This window comes from Crassostrea angulata, chromosome 3 (genome assembly GCF_025612915.1).
Source record: "Crassostrea angulata isolate pt1a10 chromosome 3, ASM2561291v2, whole genome shotgun sequence".
Taxonomy (NCBI): domain Eukaryota; kingdom Metazoa; phylum Mollusca; class Bivalvia; order Ostreida; family Ostreidae; genus Magallana; species Magallana angulata.
The window spans coordinates 48,064,840-48,084,523 of NC_069113.1; the positions used below are offsets into that span (position 1 = coordinate 48,064,840).

The window sequence follows — 19,684 nt, forward strand, 5'->3', positions numbered from 1 at the left end:
ATGCATGTACTATCAGGGACACATTGGCACTTTGATTAATCGTCGGGGCGTTGTAACTGCTCTTAAATGGTTCCAACCGGTTTTCGTAGTTTTTTTTTTTATTTGTTTTTTTTTTTAATCTGTACAGGAATATTTTGGTGACTTGGATTATTGTGTCGAGTGTGATATTAATGTGTCTTAAAAGAGGACACAATCACCCAGCATCTCCCATTAACAAACATATCGGCCCGTCAACCAGGAAGTGACAAAAACATGTAAAAGCTATCATGCACTGCTTGCATTCAATATATGTCCATTTATTTTAACTCAACAAATTGATATTCAATTCATTAAAATATTCGAATTAGCCTAAACCATATATTTGATTTTCATTGAAGCAATATTACGTATTGACCAATCATTGGCCGGAGGGAGAGAGAGAGAACGAATGAACAGATGAATGAATGAATAAAATTCCACTTTGTAGGCTATGGTTAGGCTGTTTCCAACTGGCAAGATAATTATTCGAAATATAAAACGGTTTAATAGGTAGTGTACATATATAGACCACTCATAGTATAATATGGCCCTTTAAAAATCATATGCTTATTCCTGTGTAGCAATACTTTACCGAATGTAAAGGTGTTAGCTTTTCACTGCGCGACGTACCTAAATGAAGTCAGTTTGTATTTTAATGACCTCTGTGTAAATATCTACATTTTTAAGTTGTGGGAGTTGTACGCACGAGTGATTCTCTGTACCTCCACACCGATAAAAGATATGTAAACATGTGTTATTCAGGTGTTTCAAAGAAAGAGTTTATCGAACCCTCAGAAACTTAGCGATGACAAAATCGTTTTAAAACCAAGTACGAGCATTGTGTATCGACAAGAGGCGCTCACTTGATCTGACGTTTTCGCTTTTGTTGACAATTCTTGGAGGAGTTACATGCCCCTTGCTCACAGACTTGCGCTGGATGCTGCTGTGTCGTTTCCCACAATGCCTTATTTAGCGTAATTGACGACTTGTATGTGATCCGCGAGATTCGTTGCTGATGGTGAGTTTACTATGGTGCATGGCAGATGATAAAGCCCTTTGGATTCCATTAACTGCAATGACAGGTAAATGCATTTTTTAAAGAATGTTTTTTGTATGTTTAAGAATTTAGAAATGCGAGAAATTCAATGAACATGTTTGAATCGATTCATTCAGTTTAGTTGTAACGTGTTATCAGATGCTTTGGCATGTTTTCCGACATATGATATTTCAAGATATTTAAGTGTCGAACTTTAACAGTAACGTTTTTATTTTCAATAAGACTTTTTGTTCTCACAACCTCGGCTTACTGTACATGCAGTACACACCACTCAGTGATGCACATGTAACATGACACTGCCTCAAACGACGTGTTCGCAGATGTGATGTTCCATAGTGCCGAATATATATCTTTCTCTATCTGCCGGCTATAGAACATTTTGTTTCAATGGTAAATTTACACGTAGATGAAACCTTTCAGAAGCGTCAGCTCAACATTGATCAAATTGACTTCAATATTTTTCTCTCATAATATTGCTGAACATATATTGATGTTGGCAATTTGGTAGAAAATTGATACGCTTTAGGTATATGTAGCATCTGTTTGGGATGAAAAATATTATGAAGCATAATGCAAATAATTACATTTGCTGGTATAGGGGAGAGAAAAAAATTCAATAGTTCATTCTACAATGTATATTAAAGTACTGACATAAATACATGCAGTTGTGTACATGCATTCTATATACTGATAGCAAACCTGCGGATCCAGAGTACCGGTACATGTATATTTTTCACACAAACCAAAAATAGTTATAAAAGGTCCCTTTGACATGTCCTGAGAATATTTGAATTTTGATTACGGTTTGTATATAAATTTAAAAGGTGTGTAGATCAAACCTCTGTTTACATGTGCTCCTCTTAAGTACACAGTAATCCATTAAACTAACTGCAATGTTTTATGGCCTGTAGTGTTCACAAGAATTTAATGATTTACACCACACATAAGAGGATGATTGTAAAGGAAATGGATTGATAGTAGCTTATGAGACTACTCTGCCCAAGTAAAATGAACTCCTAACTTCCTGAAAATTTTACAGTACAGATTGATATCAACTATGTATAAAGCTCTTTAATTAGAATTTTTCCTGTACAGAATGTTGTATCAGCCAGTTTTGCATGATAGCGCTATTGCATGCATGTGTGCTTGATTGATGACGTCTTTATTAGAAAGTAAAGAAATAAATTTAAATCCCCCGCAGATATAAAATGAAGGTGATGAATGCTTCTTAGATGAAATGTCATTACTTTTTATCCAAGACATTGAAGACGTTTTTATTGCATAACGTTGTTTATTTAATCTAACGAAGTGTCCATATATTCAATTACGCAAGTCATAAGAACAGCAATATTTAGCTAAAAGTTGCATCATCACCAGCTGAAACCAGTGTCTTAGATTCTTATCTCCCCAGTATGCAAAAATCATGTTCAGAAAATTTATCCATAATTTTCTTATCAGATCCATACACACTTCTGCATCTGTAATGAACTTTCCTGCACCATTTATTAAGTGGAGAATCTGTTTTGCTACATAGACATACTATACACCCACAGCAGGGCTATAATCCCCCCAAAACATGCGAGGATAATGTGTGTGTGATGCACATGGAGGCTGTGAAGATTTACCCACTGTGCTGCTGCCAGACTCTTTTCAGATGAGAAAGAGAGAGAAGTTACACACAGATACCATAAAATGAAAGCAGATGTACAATTCAAAACTATAGAAAAAGAAAGAAATACTATCCAATACATGCAAATGACTGTCTGCAGATTGTCTATTGATGCAATATTGAGCAACGGATGTAATGTGAACAAAAGATATGGGGTATATATTCTTAGGCAGCTGATCAACTAAATTGTGTTATGGAAATAAAAATACTGGGATCCTACATTAAAAATTATGGAATAGCAAATTATATGATATATTTTGTTGTTTTTGATAATATTCTTTTTTTTTTGGGGGGGGGGGGGGGCTGGGGGTGGGGGTTAATGTTAATGGTTTTAAAATGGATTGTTCAAAGATGAAATTATGTTTTTAAACTCTCGCTTAGTTAAAAAAAAATATTTTTCCTTTTAATATGAATACCAAATCACCCCTGTTGGTTCTGAATTAATCCGACAAATGAAAGATGTTTATGCATTAAATGTACTTTCTACCTTTTATGGGTAAATTATGGCCCGGAGAATGAATTTACAAATGTTCCAGCAGGCTGAGTTTGTCTAGGTTTATTGAGGGTGGGTTGCTGGCAGTGGAAAGAATTTGGTCACCATGTCCCATACATCGAGTGTTAATAGTACTTACCAGTATATACTCAAATATGATTGAATACTGGTAGGAATAAAATGAATACATGTGAAGTAGGTTCAGAATGAATTGATCACTGGACTATAGCTGAATAGTTTTATAGCAGGAAATGTAATTACACAGTTGGTAAGGCCAATCATAGAATCTATGCTCTAAGCAAAGCCGGTGATTAAACCTAGTGATAATAGGAAGAGTCTGCATGATAGATAGGGGCTTTTTTGATGAAGTCAGGAACCTGAGCTCTGCTGGCTGTCAGCTAGAGCTGACCATCAGGCTGGGTTCTCTGACATATGGGGGCCTTATCATTTAAAAAATAATGGATAATCATTTACAGTAAACAGGGGGTAGATCCTGGAGAGGAAATCAGACAAGCTTGGCTACTGTCTTATTATAATCAAGAGAATCTGTATTTATGAACAATTAGAAGGCAGCATATTGCATTATACTGGTACTTGTAAGAGGACATGTTGTAAAAAAAAACCTTATATATATCAAATGATGGATGTTTGGCATTATTTAATGCTTACCAATGATGATGTGTGCAAGTAATTAGCCTCTTAAGACTTCACAGATAGAGGAGAATATTTACCTACTCAGAAAAGGTAATTAGATGGTTGCATCATATGTTGGGAGGAAGGCCCTGAAGTTATTTATAGAAACAGTATGTTCTTCATTTACTTATCCTCAGTAGCAACAGGTCATGCAGTAAAATGTTGCGAAGTTTCATCTCAGCTGGTACTTAAAGTACATTTGTATGCTTTTATATTACAATGAAATAGTTATATATAGTTACATGATAGCATTCAATGAATGTTGTAGTTACTGCACTATAAACTATTTTTGCAGGTTTTTACACCCCATTGGAACATGTAGTGTTGCTGATCATACATTATAGAGGTAACCCAAGATTTAGGTCATCATTAATTAATGGGGGAAAGGTATTATTTAGCGACATTCCTAATGCTGGCAGAGAAAATTTCATTAAAGTGTCCTACTCTCTCATACTAGAATGCAGTAACAGATGACTGGACCCTTTTAGTGTTGAGATCCCTGTGGTCCTTGTCACAGACTACCACAGGCAAGAGGGGAAGCCAGGATTTCCTAATTAAGCCAATCTCCCTCTCCCATGAACCAGCAATTAATACCATTGCTTCTAGAATAGAATAAAAGTATCTAGTTGCTGAATTAGCAGAATTGATTAGGGTTCTGATCTGGTTTTAAGTGAATAAGGATTTGCAAATTTTAATTGTTAATTAAAATAAATGCACAACTTTGCACATTTCTGTGGATTATAATGAAAAGCAGTTTTCTTTAAATGGTGCATGTAACTGGGGAATTGCATATTTATTGATCTTTTTTTTGATAAGATGAGTAATGGTGATATTTAGGAGAATTTGGCTGGGTTTAATAAATTGAATTGAAAAAATAATGGTATCATGATTAAGTGATGGATTTTTAGTCAGACTCGCATATTTTCTAGGAAAGGTTGGGACCTTGTTTTCACTGAGATGGGAAGCCAGTGACAGACTTGTAAGAATCAAATTATACAAGCTGTGAAGAGCTGTTAGAAAACTCATTCAAGTTCTAAATTCCAGGAACTGTGAAAAAGAAGGTTTTTTTTTTTCCATCATGAGTTCAGAGTTATTGTAATTGAAGGTCGTAGAGCCTTGATGTCAATTAAGCCAATAATAGAAAGTGTGCAGTAAGACTTCATCAAAAAAGCACAAAAACTGTGGTTAGAACCAAGCAATCTTCTCCTCTCAAACACTTAACAGCTGTAAATTAGTTAATGAAATAGTAGTAGGCAAAAAACATGATAATACAGACACAGTAGAGATGATTGTGGTGATTTTGCTTTAAAGTAAAGCTTAATTTGTCGTGTCTCACGATTATCTTCACTAAAACACCTACGTTCTTGTTATTCTCAATTGTTTATTCTGTTCTACCTCTGTTTATTCTTTTTTAGCCCACCTCAGATGAAAGCTCAAGTGAACTTTTCTGATAACTTTGTCTGTCCGTCCGTAAACTTTTTACATTTCAACTTCTTCTCCAGAACCAATGGTCCAATTTCAACCAAACTTGGCACAAAGCACTATTGGGTAAAGGGGATTCAAGTTTGTAAAAATGAAAAGATGTAGCCTCTTTCAATGGAAAATAATTAGTAATGAAAATTTGTTGTTCTTTTTTTCTCCAAAAAATTTTCTCAAAAATTAATTGGCTAATAAAGTTTAAACTTGTATGGAAGCATCCTCAGGTAGTGTAGATTCAAGTTTGTTCAACTCATGATCCCCAGAGGTAGGGTAGGGCAACAGTGGGTAACCTACGTTGTGCAAGCATAAGTTTCTAACCTGTGCTGAAGCATATGTTTCTAACTTATGCTGTGATCAGTGTACAATATCCATATTCTATTTTACTGATTGTTGATACCAGCAGCAACTTTGAACAAACATCCTCAAATTTACCAGAAATTTTTAAGTGTGTAAAAGAGATTTTAATTTCATTTTTCAGGTGTTTTCTCTGGGATAAAGTAAGATCTTCACCTTGGGTCGCAGTTAGAAATCCAGAAGCCATGTTGGTGTCTTCAGCCAGAGGGACAGTGTCTCCCATCACTTTGGTTCTCCTTGCAACAGTCCTCCTTATCCAGCTACCAATGTCCTCGGCGTCAGATTCCAATGAGACTTGTAATGCATATGTTAAACCATGTTCAGGAGGACTTGTGTTCCCCCTGTGGCAACCAGTTTCCAATCTAAGTGTAGGAGACAAGATAGCAAGAGGGGCCGTCTACTTCTTAGGAATGGTCTATATGTTTTTGGGAGTTTCCATCGTTGCAGACCGCTTCATGTCTGCAATTGAAGTGATCACATCCAAAGAAAAGGAAGTCATTGTGAGAAAGCCCGATGGAACCACTACAACAGTCAACATCAAGATCTGGAATGAGACTGTTTCCAATCTAACATTGATGGCGCTAGGTTCATCAGCTCCTGAGATTTTACTCTCGGTGATTGAAATCTGTATTAACAATTTCCAAGCTGGAGATCTTGGTCCTAGCACCATTGTTGGCAGTGCAGCTTTTAACCTTTTCATCATTACTGCCATTTGTGTATACTGCATACCTGAGGGTGAAAATAGAACCATTAAACATTTACATGTATTCTTTCTTACAGCTACTTGGAGTATTATAGCCTACCTCTGGCTTTATTTTATTCTATCAGTCTCATCTGTTGGGGTAGTACACATATGGGAAGCTATTGTAACATTGCTTTTCTTCCCAGCAACCGTTATAACTGCATATATAGCAGACAAGAAGCTCTTTCCATATGCATTTTTGTCTAAAAAATATAGATCAAGTCGACACAAAGGCATGGTGGTGTCATCGGAGGGAGATCATGAGTTAGCAGACGGCAAAGCGAACCATCATGATGAGGTTGTTTTCAAAGGTGTCAGTGAAGAAAGTGATATTAAAGAAATCAAAGAATTTGAAGAACACAGAAAAGAATACATGGACATTCTTCGTGAGCTGAGAAAGAAAAACCCTAATGCAGACATGAAAACACTGGAAGAAATGGCAGAGTACGAGGCAATCAATCGCGGACCAAAGAGTCGAGCTTTTTATAGGATTCAGGCCACTCGTAAGCTTACAGGTGGTGGAAATGTTGTCAAAAAGAGCAAGATCGAGCGCAAAGCAAGCCTTGATGATGTGAAGATTGAGGTCAAAGATGATTCGACGACTAGAGTATACTTTGATCCAGGACATTACACTGTGATGGAGAATGTTGGTACATTCTATCTCACTGTCACCAGAGAAGGGGGGGACTTGAACAAAACTCTTTATGTTGACTACAAGTCTGAAGATGGAACAGCAAATGCTGGATCAGACTACGAGAATGCAGAAGGAACAGTAGTCTTTTATCCTATGGAAACTCACAAGCAATTCCCAATCACAATCCTTGACGACGACATCTTTGAGGAAGATGAGCATTTCTATGTTCGTCTCAGCAACTTGAGAACCGGGGACTCCCAGGGTATGTTCGACAGCAATAACAGTGGTGCAGGTGAGGTTAAACTGATACCCCCATTTGTGGCCACTGTCATGATTTTGGATGACGACCACCCAGGAATCTTCCATTTTGAGGAGAAAGAAATGAATGTGCCGGAAGCCATTGGTGAGGTCGAGATTAAGGTGGTAAGATCATCGGGAGCCCGAGGGACGGTCCGAGTGCCCTACCATACAACAGATGGGTCGGCCAAGAAAGGAAGAGACTTTGACACAACCGACACAGAAGTTATCTTCCATAACGATGAAACTGAGTGAGTACTTTTACTGTATTGATGCCTAAATTTAAAGGATAACAATTTACTTCAGTTGGTGAAGTACTTAATAATAGTGTATAAAGTCTTTAAAATTACAAATCTAAGATCTTTTCTGAATCAAAATTGCATGAGAGCAGCATGCAACAGAAATTTTAAATGGGAAAACTGCAAGATTTACAAGAAACTTCAACAATACTAGTAGTTGATTTTATAAGAGCTGTATTTCATAAATGGGCATCAGAAAGTATGAATATTCTATTATGTCTTTCACATTTGATACATCAAGTTTTGTTGTTCTTGTCCTATCATGTGTAAAGACTTACACAGTTTTGGTATAACACTGGTATTGAAAAGATAAAAGCATAACTGAAATAAGAAATTGTGCAATATTCAGTTTATAATAATGTCCTTGACTTAAAAATATAATGATCGTCAAAGAAATTAGGTGGACTAAAATTTCTAGTACCGGTACATTTAAAAGTGGTGTGTAATTTCTATTTTTATTACATGAAAGGCAGGCCTGAGAGTTTATTAGAGTGTAATTTCTATTTTTATTACATGAAATGCAGGCCTGAGAGTGTAGAACCATTTTAAGAAGACCTTGGATTTTGGGTAGTTGTGTCAAACAGCAATGTGACATAGGCCTGTATATTTCATTGCTGGCCACTCAGCCATGGCTGTTTGAAATCGACAAGATTTGTCTGGCTTTTGAGCCAAAACTATGCAATCGGTGCATATATTTCACTTGATACCGCATCATTTTTAACTTGTTTTGACGAAAGAAATAGATAGCTACGTCCAACCGAAAGTCCAAGGTCTTGTTAAAATGGTTCTATTATCCCTTAATTGTTCATGCAGATTTAGAATGCTATATCGATATATCAAATATTTCCTATACAAGAACACCATTACTGCTGAGGTAAATCACAGCTTTAACATTTGTATTGACTTTCTGTTTATTCTGTGGTCAAAGCGTCAGGTTCAGATGTGTGGGATTTCAAGTCTTGGAAGGTGTGAGCTTTTAATAAAATATTTTACCACAATTTCTCTTTTCCCAAAGTAATGAAATTTTGATAGTGGTAGTGTTTAAAATCTTTTTTGGGAAGACAATTAACACAAGATATTAAAACAAACTTGATAATCTATGGTCTATTTGCTTTCATGGCAGTGTTATGGTTTTGTATATGATTTCTCATTTACTGTTCAATTCTTTGAAATGTTTCTCAATTCATGGATTTTCTGTTTAAAAAAAAAACTTTTCGTTGATTTTGTGGATGAGGGACACATTTAATTTATGTGAAAAGTGAGTGACCCACCAAAATTCTAATGATTTAATTCACATTTTATTTTGTTTTATAAACATGTGTTTCCAATTGCTTCAACTTTTTAAATTGATATGAGAAAAATGTTTGAAAACCAACTGTCAGAGGTGGATGTTTCACCATTTTATTCTAATGCTTCTCATGTTTCTGTACACAATGCGAGGGATATTTTAAAAAACTACAAAGGGGGGGGGGGGGGGGAGGTCGGATTGATTTCAGGGGGTTCTTTGTTTGCCAATAACAGGTCCTTTATTTGTGGTGCACTCTTGTTTTTGCCAAGCTCCAGGAAGTTTGAGAGAGGGCGGTTTATGAATAAAACTTATAAAGCTATTTTGGACCCGAATCAGACAACAATTCAATGGTAGTTAGTGTACATGCAATTGAAGGAAAATCGGCCATGTAGATTATAAAGTATGAGTAATTTTTCAGTGATATTATAAATCAGAAAACTATGTTAATTCATATGTGTCTTCATTGATTCTATTAATTTTTAAACCTTTTTCTAACAGTTTTACATACATGTTTAATGTTTTATTAGGGCTGTAAAAAACATTCACTGTTGAAAAACTAGGCCACATGGTAACTTTTTATTCGATGTATCATCCAGAGAAAAAATGATGGAAACATCAATGAAGGATGAATAAATGCAGGAGGTCTAATTAACCTCAGTTCTTGCCACTGTTTGCTATCAATACCCTTGGAAATGATGCATTTAGCCTTTTAATCAGGAAACTATCAAATATCGATTAATAATTATACATGGCACAAATTAAACTTTGTAGGGATTATTTCAGTTTCATCTCGATCAAAGTTATTATATCATCCTAAGTGCAGCTTTTAAGACATTGCTATTTCCATTTTATTTTTTTCCATTTTTAGAGCTATGGATAAACTTAATTGCAAATTATCAAGTGATTTGTCCTGCCTCTCTGCGCTTAATTAACCATGATACTTTTGGCAGTTAATTTGTTTGTTGTCTAACCCTCTAATATAGTATATTTTTAATCGTTGCTGGTAATTGCTGTGTTTCCGTCAATGTTGAGTTGATAGTGCTCCGAAGAAAGCCATTGTGATGGTGTGGGATCCTTCTGTCAGATTCTCTATCAGTATATATATATCTGTATAATGATGTTCAGGTGTGCTGTGACTTGTAGAATGTGGTTGCCACTTCGTGTCTCTGACATTGCCTACCCATCTTTCATCTCGAGTCAGAATGTAACTCCTTCCACTAGCTACCGAAATATCTGAAAGCAGGGGCAGTAGCAATATCTTCAGCCTTGGTGTCACCAACCAAGTGCTTTATGATAGGGGCAGACATTGTAATGCTAAACAAAGAAGGATGCTCCTCTGTAGAATTAATAATGCTGCAGCCTAGGAATTAAGAAACAGGGGTCAGATTTTATGCTAGTTTGCCATTCAGTCATGGACATACTACAAAAAATTTTTGTCTCTCAGCTGTGATGGGAGAAAAAATGTGCTTTTGCCAGCATATTTGCTTCTGTTAATTGACAAGTCATGAAACGAGTAAATGCATCTATGATTACCATAATTCTCAGAATTTCATACACAGGTCATTATATAGTTATAGCTGCATTATCTGATGACACTCTCATTAGAGGTAAACCACCCTTTCTGTTTTAAAAAAGACCAGTTTCAACTTTTCATTTCATCTTGATTTTTAGATGGTCCTGAAAGATTAATTTAATTTTCATTAGTGCAATCAAACTTAAAGGCTTTAAATTTGAAGTTTCAAGTTAATTAATATAATTCAAAATTGAGAGTCGATCTAGGAAAATAATTAGAGCTGTTACAAAAATTTTAAATGTGATCATATTAGGCAGTGCCAGCATAGCTACTACTTTCGCTGAGTATTTACCACTACATTTCTTAGGAAAATCCATGTGGTTTCATACAACGATGACATCAAATGTTGTGTCATACTGGATAGATTCAGTTTTAACTAGATAATCAAATGATCCCACTGCATGACATGACCAAATAGTTTAGAGTGTCAAAGTTGAAGTGTGTACTGTGGCTCTTCTTTCTATCATAATCATCAAACACATTCTTTTATGATAATTAAAACAATATTTTACAGTAAAACACGCTTATAATGAAGTGCCTGGGAATGGAGATTTTCCTTCGCTATAAGCGTAATTTGTTATATGCGTCGAGTTGACAACATGTAATTAAGTCATGGGGAGTAAAAGTCCCTTCGCTGTAAGCGTCAATTCATTATTAGAGTGTTCGCTATAACTGTGTTTTATTCTATATATTTCCATCTCCTTATGTTTTGCTGAATAGTTGCTGTATTGGAATATGATACTCAGTGCTTTTCTTCTGCCATATCTGCAAATTTTATTCATATGAAACAGTTTTGCCATTTTGAGTTATTTTTAGTTTAAATAGCTTTTTCAGGGCACTGCATTCATGAAAGACATTTTTTTATGATATAAAATATCTTTAAAATGGGAAAATGTAAATTTACTCAGAGCTGTAGATTTCATAAGATACTCTTATTTTCATATAATAATACAGAGGAATGAAATTTGCACAGAATTCTTGATGTTTAAAAAATAAAAGAAAGGGAAGAATTGATGCTTAGATAGAATTGTATAACAGTAGAAATGGTTGTATATTGAATTGAAGGAGCTTCTTACTAAAATACACCTCACTGTTTAGATTATTCTCAAATTTGTTTAAATTTGCTCACAGATATGTTTAACTATACAGCTTACTGCAAAACTAATTTCTGATGTGCTGAGTGAAAGTTTTGAATAGCTTTTTCATGTTAACCATATTATGCTTTGAAATGAGAGAAATAAAACACTGGGTCTGCATCCTAATTCAACAGGCTTTGAAGATAAGTGTTTGGAGAAATCTTCTACTTGCCCTCCTGCCAAGGTTTTTATCTTAGAAATATGGCATGTTTTAAAATGCAGGCAGGAAAGTGGATCAGTTTAAAAACTGTTGGCTGAAGCAGTAGTCTTGTCACATGAGCTGTAAGGGTTTTTTTCTTCAATTGTATTGGTGTTGGCATATGAACATCTGCTGGAGATGTCATTTTATTCACTACATCAGGTATATGATGACAAAAAGAATATTGCTGCAACAGCTTTTGATAAAAGTATACAAGTATTGATCCGAAGTTTAGACAGCTACTTTGTGGAACACATGCAAAATGAGTAAAAGCAGTTTATATGGTAGACTCAACAGTCAATCTTGTTTTTATATCTGTTGACTGCTGTGACTGAAACCCACAAGCAGACAGATCAATTATTGCTAGAATGCTGTGGTGCTGGGTCCAGTTTTGTGGTAGATTGCTTGACCGTACTGTGCAGACAGATTTGTGTCTGGTATTATCTAAACCAGCTGTATATAGCAGTCAACTCCAAAAAGATAAAAAGAAAGGGGGGGGGTGGGCTAAATTGTCTGTGTACAGTTACATGTATACAGCATATTGTTTCTGACCTTAGAGCACTGTGATTGATAATTAATTCATGAAGTGCTTTATAATGTGCTTGTAGAGTCCGAGTTATTGGTGGATTTCCTTATCAAGTGGTCAATTTGAATCAAGTTTTGGAAAAACCCTAAGCTTGTATTAAAGCTAATTAGTCAAGTAGAGTCCAAACTTCATCCATTGGTATTTTATCTGAACCTATAATGATACCATATTTCATCATTATCATGATCATGATTACCCTCCTCATCATTACCTATCTGTATGGAAGACATAAGTATTGACTGCATGGAGTCATTGATTAACTTTGGGTTGTATCTCTCAACAAATATATCCACTGTTTTTCTCAAGTACTAGCATTCATTATTAATGAAAGAGCTATTTCAAGCCAGATCTTGAATGGCCTGTAATGATAAAACTGTGCAGAACAATCTATTAATTAAACCAATTTTCCCAGTAATATGTTTAGTTTAATTAGTAACGAGCAAATAACTTGGTTGTTCCATGTGAAATACAGTAGCGATATGTAAAGAGAGAACGGAATTATAGAAGGTTGATATACAGCCAGATTTGGTCTCTCGATCATCTTATTCTTCAAGGGCTGTTGTTATTTAAGTAATTAATTTGCAACTAACTTCAGAATGAATTTGTTTGAAAAGTATACCTTTTTTTATTATTAAGTTACTGAGATATACACATGTATACCAATTTCTGCTAAATGTAAGAAGGTACAGAAAATACACTGTAGGTTGCTTTTGTGCATCAAAAGTAAAATTTCACATTTGACTCTGAATAAAATTTATGGCCTTTTCTGGGCCAATGTACAAGTTCACAATACTCTGTGTTGGTTTAAAGCTATTATAAGATCAGATAAAGATTATTACTCTCATGTATAAAGGATTCCCTATTTCTTTCACATTTTTATCATACACCCATATTCAAATCATCTTATGTTGGTGTCAGTTGCAGTTTAAAACTTAGTATTTCAAAATGTTGTATATATTATTTTGTATGTCACCCTTTGCCCCATTTAAATTTTGGGATCAAACATCTGACATTATGACATGTGTCTGTATCTTTAAGGTTAATTTGGTAATCACTCTGAGAATAGCAGGGGTCTGCTGCCAAGTGCTTGGCAATAGATGTGACAGTTACTGTCTCTTGGATGAGATCTTCATACTCAAGGGCCAAGTTCATCACAGCAGACCATTCCTTGTCCAATTGTTTTAAGTATAGCAGGGTTATGAAGCTTCTCAGCAATTTTACAAAACAGTTTGAGGTATCATCTTGTTAGTCTTTTTTTTTTTTAGGTGGGGGGGGGGGATGTATAATATGAGGACTGAGTCTTTGTATCTGTTGACAATTTGTACATGTATGTTAATTATGATCGATGGTCAGTGGAAATTTTATTGATGTGGAAATATTAATCAGATACTAAATAGAATTTAAAGTGAAAAATCTTCCGGTTTCTTCGATTGTTGGCTGTGTTGCTGATAAGCAAGGTTTGTTATTAATGGCAAACTTACTACAAGATGGAGAACTTCTTTATCATGTTGACAAAAAAGTATGTGAAGTTGATCGCTTCACCTCTGCTAGAACCTCTTTCACCTCCCCAATCTACAGATCCTCTAAAAATAGTTCACATCAGGCTACACAAATTGTTACAAAGTGTTGCAGAAGTCTCAGCAGTGAGAGACAGATCAAGAAAAAACTTTCAGAGTACTGGTAGATGGAGCTCTGCAGTTTTGTTTTTTTTGCACTCATCTTTTGAGTTGTAAATTGACTGCATGTGTGGACAAGGTATTGGAATGTGTTACATCACTTTATTGGTGATCAGTTGCCATTGAAAATACCAGAACTCAGCAGCCTTAGCTAACATTATGCCTTTATCAGATGGTTTTAGTGGTAACAGACTCTGAATTGAAACAAATTGGCTACAAGTGCAGCCATTGAGATACATACATGTATGAGTTTAGTTTACAACCAAGTTTTTTCATTAAGTAAACATCTGAGTTCAAATTTTCTTCAACTTTTGAGCAGTTTAGAATCTAGCAATCTAGACATTGTCCTTTAAATCTTGTGAAATAACATTATAATTTTTTTACCATCAGTATTGTTAAAACTGTTCACAGATCTGATTGATTAAGGGGTTCTTGTTGTAATGCATATCCCAAACAGACTTTTTATGCAGGTGTAAACCAATATTAGTGTATGCTCAGCTGTCACCAACATAAATGAATTTTTTTTCCATTGGATGCTTAATTTTAGTCACCATAGTAAGTGATGTATGCTTCTGCCATTGGGTATTAGCTTTTTAACCTTATTCATGTATAATAAGTATTTTTTGGTACACATGGAATGAATTAGTATATCTTGGTGTCAGTAACTTAGTGTGAAGATGTTGAAACTGATGCACAGACAACATAAATGCTGTTCACATTGGTTGTCATAGCAACATATCTGGTGGATTTTGTCATTTAAGATGAGTTATATGGAATATGATTCTAACTTACTGTCATATACTCTGTATGGTTCCTGTGATCAGTCTTGGGAAGAGAATCGATCTACACAACAATATCTCAGTACAGTGGCAATATCAAGTGATCACTGGTTGACCATTGATCATTTGATTGACATGCTTCCATGTTTTTATATTCTTTCATGTACACAATAGTAGGTAAAGGTGAAAATAAAGCCCAAATTGTGTGAAGTTTTTTTTTTCATTTGATAGTCTTCCATGATCACTCAAGAATCCATGCCATATTTTGTACCAATAAAGTACGATAGGCTTTTGATATAGTACACAAAGTTTTTGTTTGAACTGTAGATACACAGTTTGAAGAAAAAATCTACAGGAAAATGATGTTCAAAGTCTGCACTTTCATAAAACCTACAACTATAACATCATGATCAGACTTTTAATCTTCAAAGCACATTCTTTGATCTTGATGCCTTTGAGTTGAAATGTCTTTAAAATAATGAAAAATTAGCAATTATTAAAAATAGACATGTTCTTTTGAAAAACAATATGCCTTATTTCAATGTTGTCCTCAATTACATAAAGATCTTAATGAATGCTCTTTTAATATCTTGGGGTTTTTGCAAGTCTATGTAATAACATATTAAGAAGAACAATGATGATACCAATAAGAGAAGCAATTCGACGGTAATCTGATAGCATGGACATATGCGCCTTCTGTACCATTCACTGCAGAGCAAAAAGTTGATTTCCTTATTCCGGAGGTACTTTAGATATTATGTAACGGATCTGAAGTCTGATAATGTTGAAGCTAGACCATATTTTTCTGCACACATTCAAATTAAGTTAATGTTCAGAGATACGAGTTACACATTAATTGCATTACTTGCAATTGATTCGAAAACCACTGTCTAGTACAAAAAAGCAAGTCTTTCTTTTTTTAAATAGATTTTAATTAACATTCAGGTTTTGTCACTCTGTATAGGCACAGATATTGAAGATTAAAAAAAACCCACTTTGTTTCATGTTGGTTTTTCAGTAATTTATAGACCTAGATATTGAAGAATAAAAGAGTATGGTGAAAATGAATAGATGAAACTACAACTCTAAATAGTAATTACAAGTCAACCAATGAAAATATGGAGAAACTTTTCTGCCAAGGAATTTTTGATAAGAAAGAATAGATAAGCGTATCTATCACATCTTCTCTCTACACTGGTGTAGTATTATTTTAAAGAAGATATTAGCTGAAATACTAATCTTAGTAATTTGCCTATTAAAAATATCAGAAGCTAATCTGTTTTGGTACCACTTTGATGTTAAAGAAAACAAGATTTTTTCAAAGTTGTGGCTTAAGGAAATGTGGTCTGTGTATTGTAACAAAAACATTTAGTGTGAAGTTTGTTAAACCAACAACTTCCTCATTTATAGGTACACTAAATTTTTTTTTAGTTGTGGTCAGGGCAGTTTTTACCAGAGGCATTTCTGTCCCAACCTACTGGTAATTTGTTTTTCAGTATGTATAATGATTAAGACTTGGTTTTTACTGAAAATTTACTTCTTACAGATACAAAAATATTAAAGAAAGCATTTAACTCCCCTGAATTTAACTGTTATTTTTGCAAGCAGATTAAGATGTTTTAGCACATATTGGCAATTTATTAAAAGAAGACTAAGAAAATTTCAAATCAGCCCTATACGGTATCTATATTTGTGTATACAAGAGGAAGTGGCACCAAATGTATGTGGGTGGTGTTTGTTTTTTGTACCCTTCAACAAGCCCAGTAATAGAAAAGGAGAGTTTTAACAGTTGCTGCCATGTCTGAGTTACAGTGACTGCAAATAAGTAGCCTGTTTTGTGATTAGTATGCCACACAGAAATACAGTGAACTTAATCTGATGTGTGCCTGAGATTTGGACCATGTTTGCCAAGATAATGCTTCTTTCAATTTCCTTTATATGCTATTATTTACACTTCATCTTGATAAGTGTTATAATACCAGTCAATTTCTAGGCATCTGAAACCTAATGCTGAAGCAGCCAGAGAGAGAGTCAGAGAGAGTGAGAGAGAGAAAAGGAGAAAGAGAGATTTTTTAACCAATTTAAACACAGCCCACAACATGCAATTTATTACATGACTTGAATATTAAGAATTGCTACCTGCAGCTACAGCATGGAAATTGCACTCGAGATCTTTGTAGTAGAAGAGCAAAGGAACATTGGAATCTGGAGTTCAATGACATTGATCTTTTGTGATAAATGCACTTGACTGTGCCCCAAACATGTCTTTATTTGTATTTTTCAGGCTGTACAAATTGATTTAGCAGGTTTGTAAGGCTTAAAGGACAATATCTTCTATTTGCACAGTAATTTCCCTTTCATGTGGAAAAGTAAAAATGTATTTGTAAATGACCCTTCAGGAGAGTCTGTTGTACAGCAGCAAAATGTATAGTTTGGGGTGCATTGCAGCAGTAGTTTGTTGGTCATATCAGAGCATGGTTGATTGAAGCCTAATTACTTTCTTTGTATGAAAACCTACTCACTGAAATCAATAGTGAGAACATTGATCCAAGAGGAGGAAGTCACAATGTAAATAGTTTGGAATGGAACTATATTGGAAATTAATTAGACCTTTTCTACTGTGACTCGCTAACTCCAGGGTATTCAATCCCTTTATTAATATTAAGTCCATGAATTGGGTAAATCAAGTTTTTATCAAGTGTTGTGGTTAACATTCTTGAATCAGAGCTCCACAGATTCTGCCAGATTTCTAATCATTTTGCCCATGGTGATTCTTTTTTCTGGTCAGCTCAAAATGAAAATTGGTGTTTTGCTGTGACACAGCATTCAGAATCCAAAGAAAGCCCAGATAATCTGGACTTCTGAGAGACCCCTAGTCTGTTGGTATCCTAGCTCTATACCCCTCTTTCTCTCTGTGATACGCCAGGACATTGAAGTGATTTGTTGAAATTGGATTGGGATGATGAATGGATGCTTCCTTGCTTGAATAGTAATTAAATCTTGAGTGTTTTGTCAGGCAAAATAGGGTCTGTGATTTAAATGACAAATGGTATTTATTTTTCTCGTTGATGAAGGTTCTGACTATACTTATAGTTTCTGTTGTAGATGCACAGTGCTTGAAATGCAGGAACATTGCAGCGTTATCTAGCACTGGATCCTCGCGGACGTGTTTATGTCTTTGATGGTTCTCTTTTTATCGAATGTAACAAGCAAAACAGGTGATTGTGGGCATAAGTTGATGAATGTAATGGGTTGTGGGGAAACCAATATTGTTAAAGAAACCTCTGATCTTGTGTTTGAAAATGCTTGATGGTTAGTGCAAAGAGTGGCATCTGAATGCCTGGAGTATTCCTGTGTAAAATAAATGTAGCAATCTATTACATATACCGTTAACAGTGATGCATATAGAATTTGCTGACTCATAAAAGTCATGGCAGTTTGCAATTTCTAAAGCATATTTATTTGATTTAACCATTGAGATAGTTGCATCATGGCATTAGTAGAATTCAACTTTGAATTGACAGAAAGAATTCTTTTAAAATCTAGAACTTTGATGTATTGAATTAATGTATTACATTAAGCATTCACACATTATTTATACATAGAAACTATCTCTTACATCATCAGCTCTGTCTCGCCAGTGGTAGTACTATAAATGGAAGAAATTCAAATCTGTATAAGAGTCCCCCTTGAGCGTATAACCAGTATTAACACATGGGAGTACTACTATAAATCAATACCCAGGATGTTGCGAGACCTTACATGTTATTTCATTAACTGATTTCCAAACAAAAAACCCAGAATTTTTTCATGTCTCTTATGAATTGCATTAGATGGAATAAAATCTTATATATATAAGACCAGGTATATTGATGAAAATTTTTCATGGTTCACTTATTTAATTTATTAGTCTGATTACAAAAGTTTCAGAGGTATTATACAGACCTGCCATCTGCCATTATCATGTAGTCTTTGTCAAACTTTTTTCATATTTCTAAAATCTCAGAAACTACTAGACGGTCTAGTAGTTTCTGAGATTAGTCTAGACCAGTTTTATTCAATATTATATGTATCTGCTGTTTGTGGCAGGGTATGACAAAATTCACTCAAAATGACCATTTCTTTACACTCTACAAGTTAAATAAAAAACTGCACTTAGTCATTGCCTAAAAAAGAAACATATGATAAAAGGCCAAGATGTTTTTAAAACTTAAATGGAAATTTCAGGTCACTGGGTGGGTATGATCAGACTAAAACCCTTTAAAATATGATAATACACAAGCACTTGTTGCACAGGTTGTCGTCGACAAAATAAAGAGCCCTATTCATTTTCAAGATCAATCAAACATCGAAATCATCAGACTTAATTGAAAATTTATACTTGGTACACAGGTCTCTTATAATGGAAAAAAAAACCCCATATTTGATTCCCTTTTAAATAGGAAACCTGTTAATAAAACAGCTACTCCAAAGTTATTTAATTTGTTGTTTTGTATATGCTTGAAATAAAAAAAGATGTATCTACAAAGTCTGTCAATGTGTATGTTAAATTATTTTATGTACCTTATTTTGTGGAAGAGCTTTGGACTCAGAGAAAAATCATTTTTCCTTTTGTCTACAAGGAAGCTAACATTGCTCATTGCATGATTTACTTGTAAGGCAATAAACATGCTAAGTGGCACATTGTACAGTCCCATAGCAGAGCCAAAGAC

General features: G+C 34.7%; 1 protein-coding gene across 4 annotated transcripts in view; it reads left to right on the top strand.

Moving 5' to 3' along the window:
- The first annotated feature begins 598 nt into the window (after positions 1-598).
- The window catches only part of LOC128175438 (sodium/calcium exchanger 3-like), a 39,944-nt gene continuing 20,858 nt past the window's right edge, over positions 599-19,684 (top strand). Inside the window, exons 1-2 of one of the 4 annotated variants that reach the window (XM_052841061.1) lie at positions 599-1,100; positions 5,888-7,687. In XM_052841061.1, coding sequence (XP_052697021.1) covers positions 5,949-7,687 — 1,739 coding nt within the window. In that variant the 5' untranslated portion in view covers positions 599-1,100; positions 5,888-5,948. The remainder of the gene's footprint in view (positions 1,101-5,887; positions 7,688-19,684) is intronic. The other 3 variants (XM_052841062.1, XM_052841063.1, XM_052841064.1) reach the window with 3 other exon arrangements.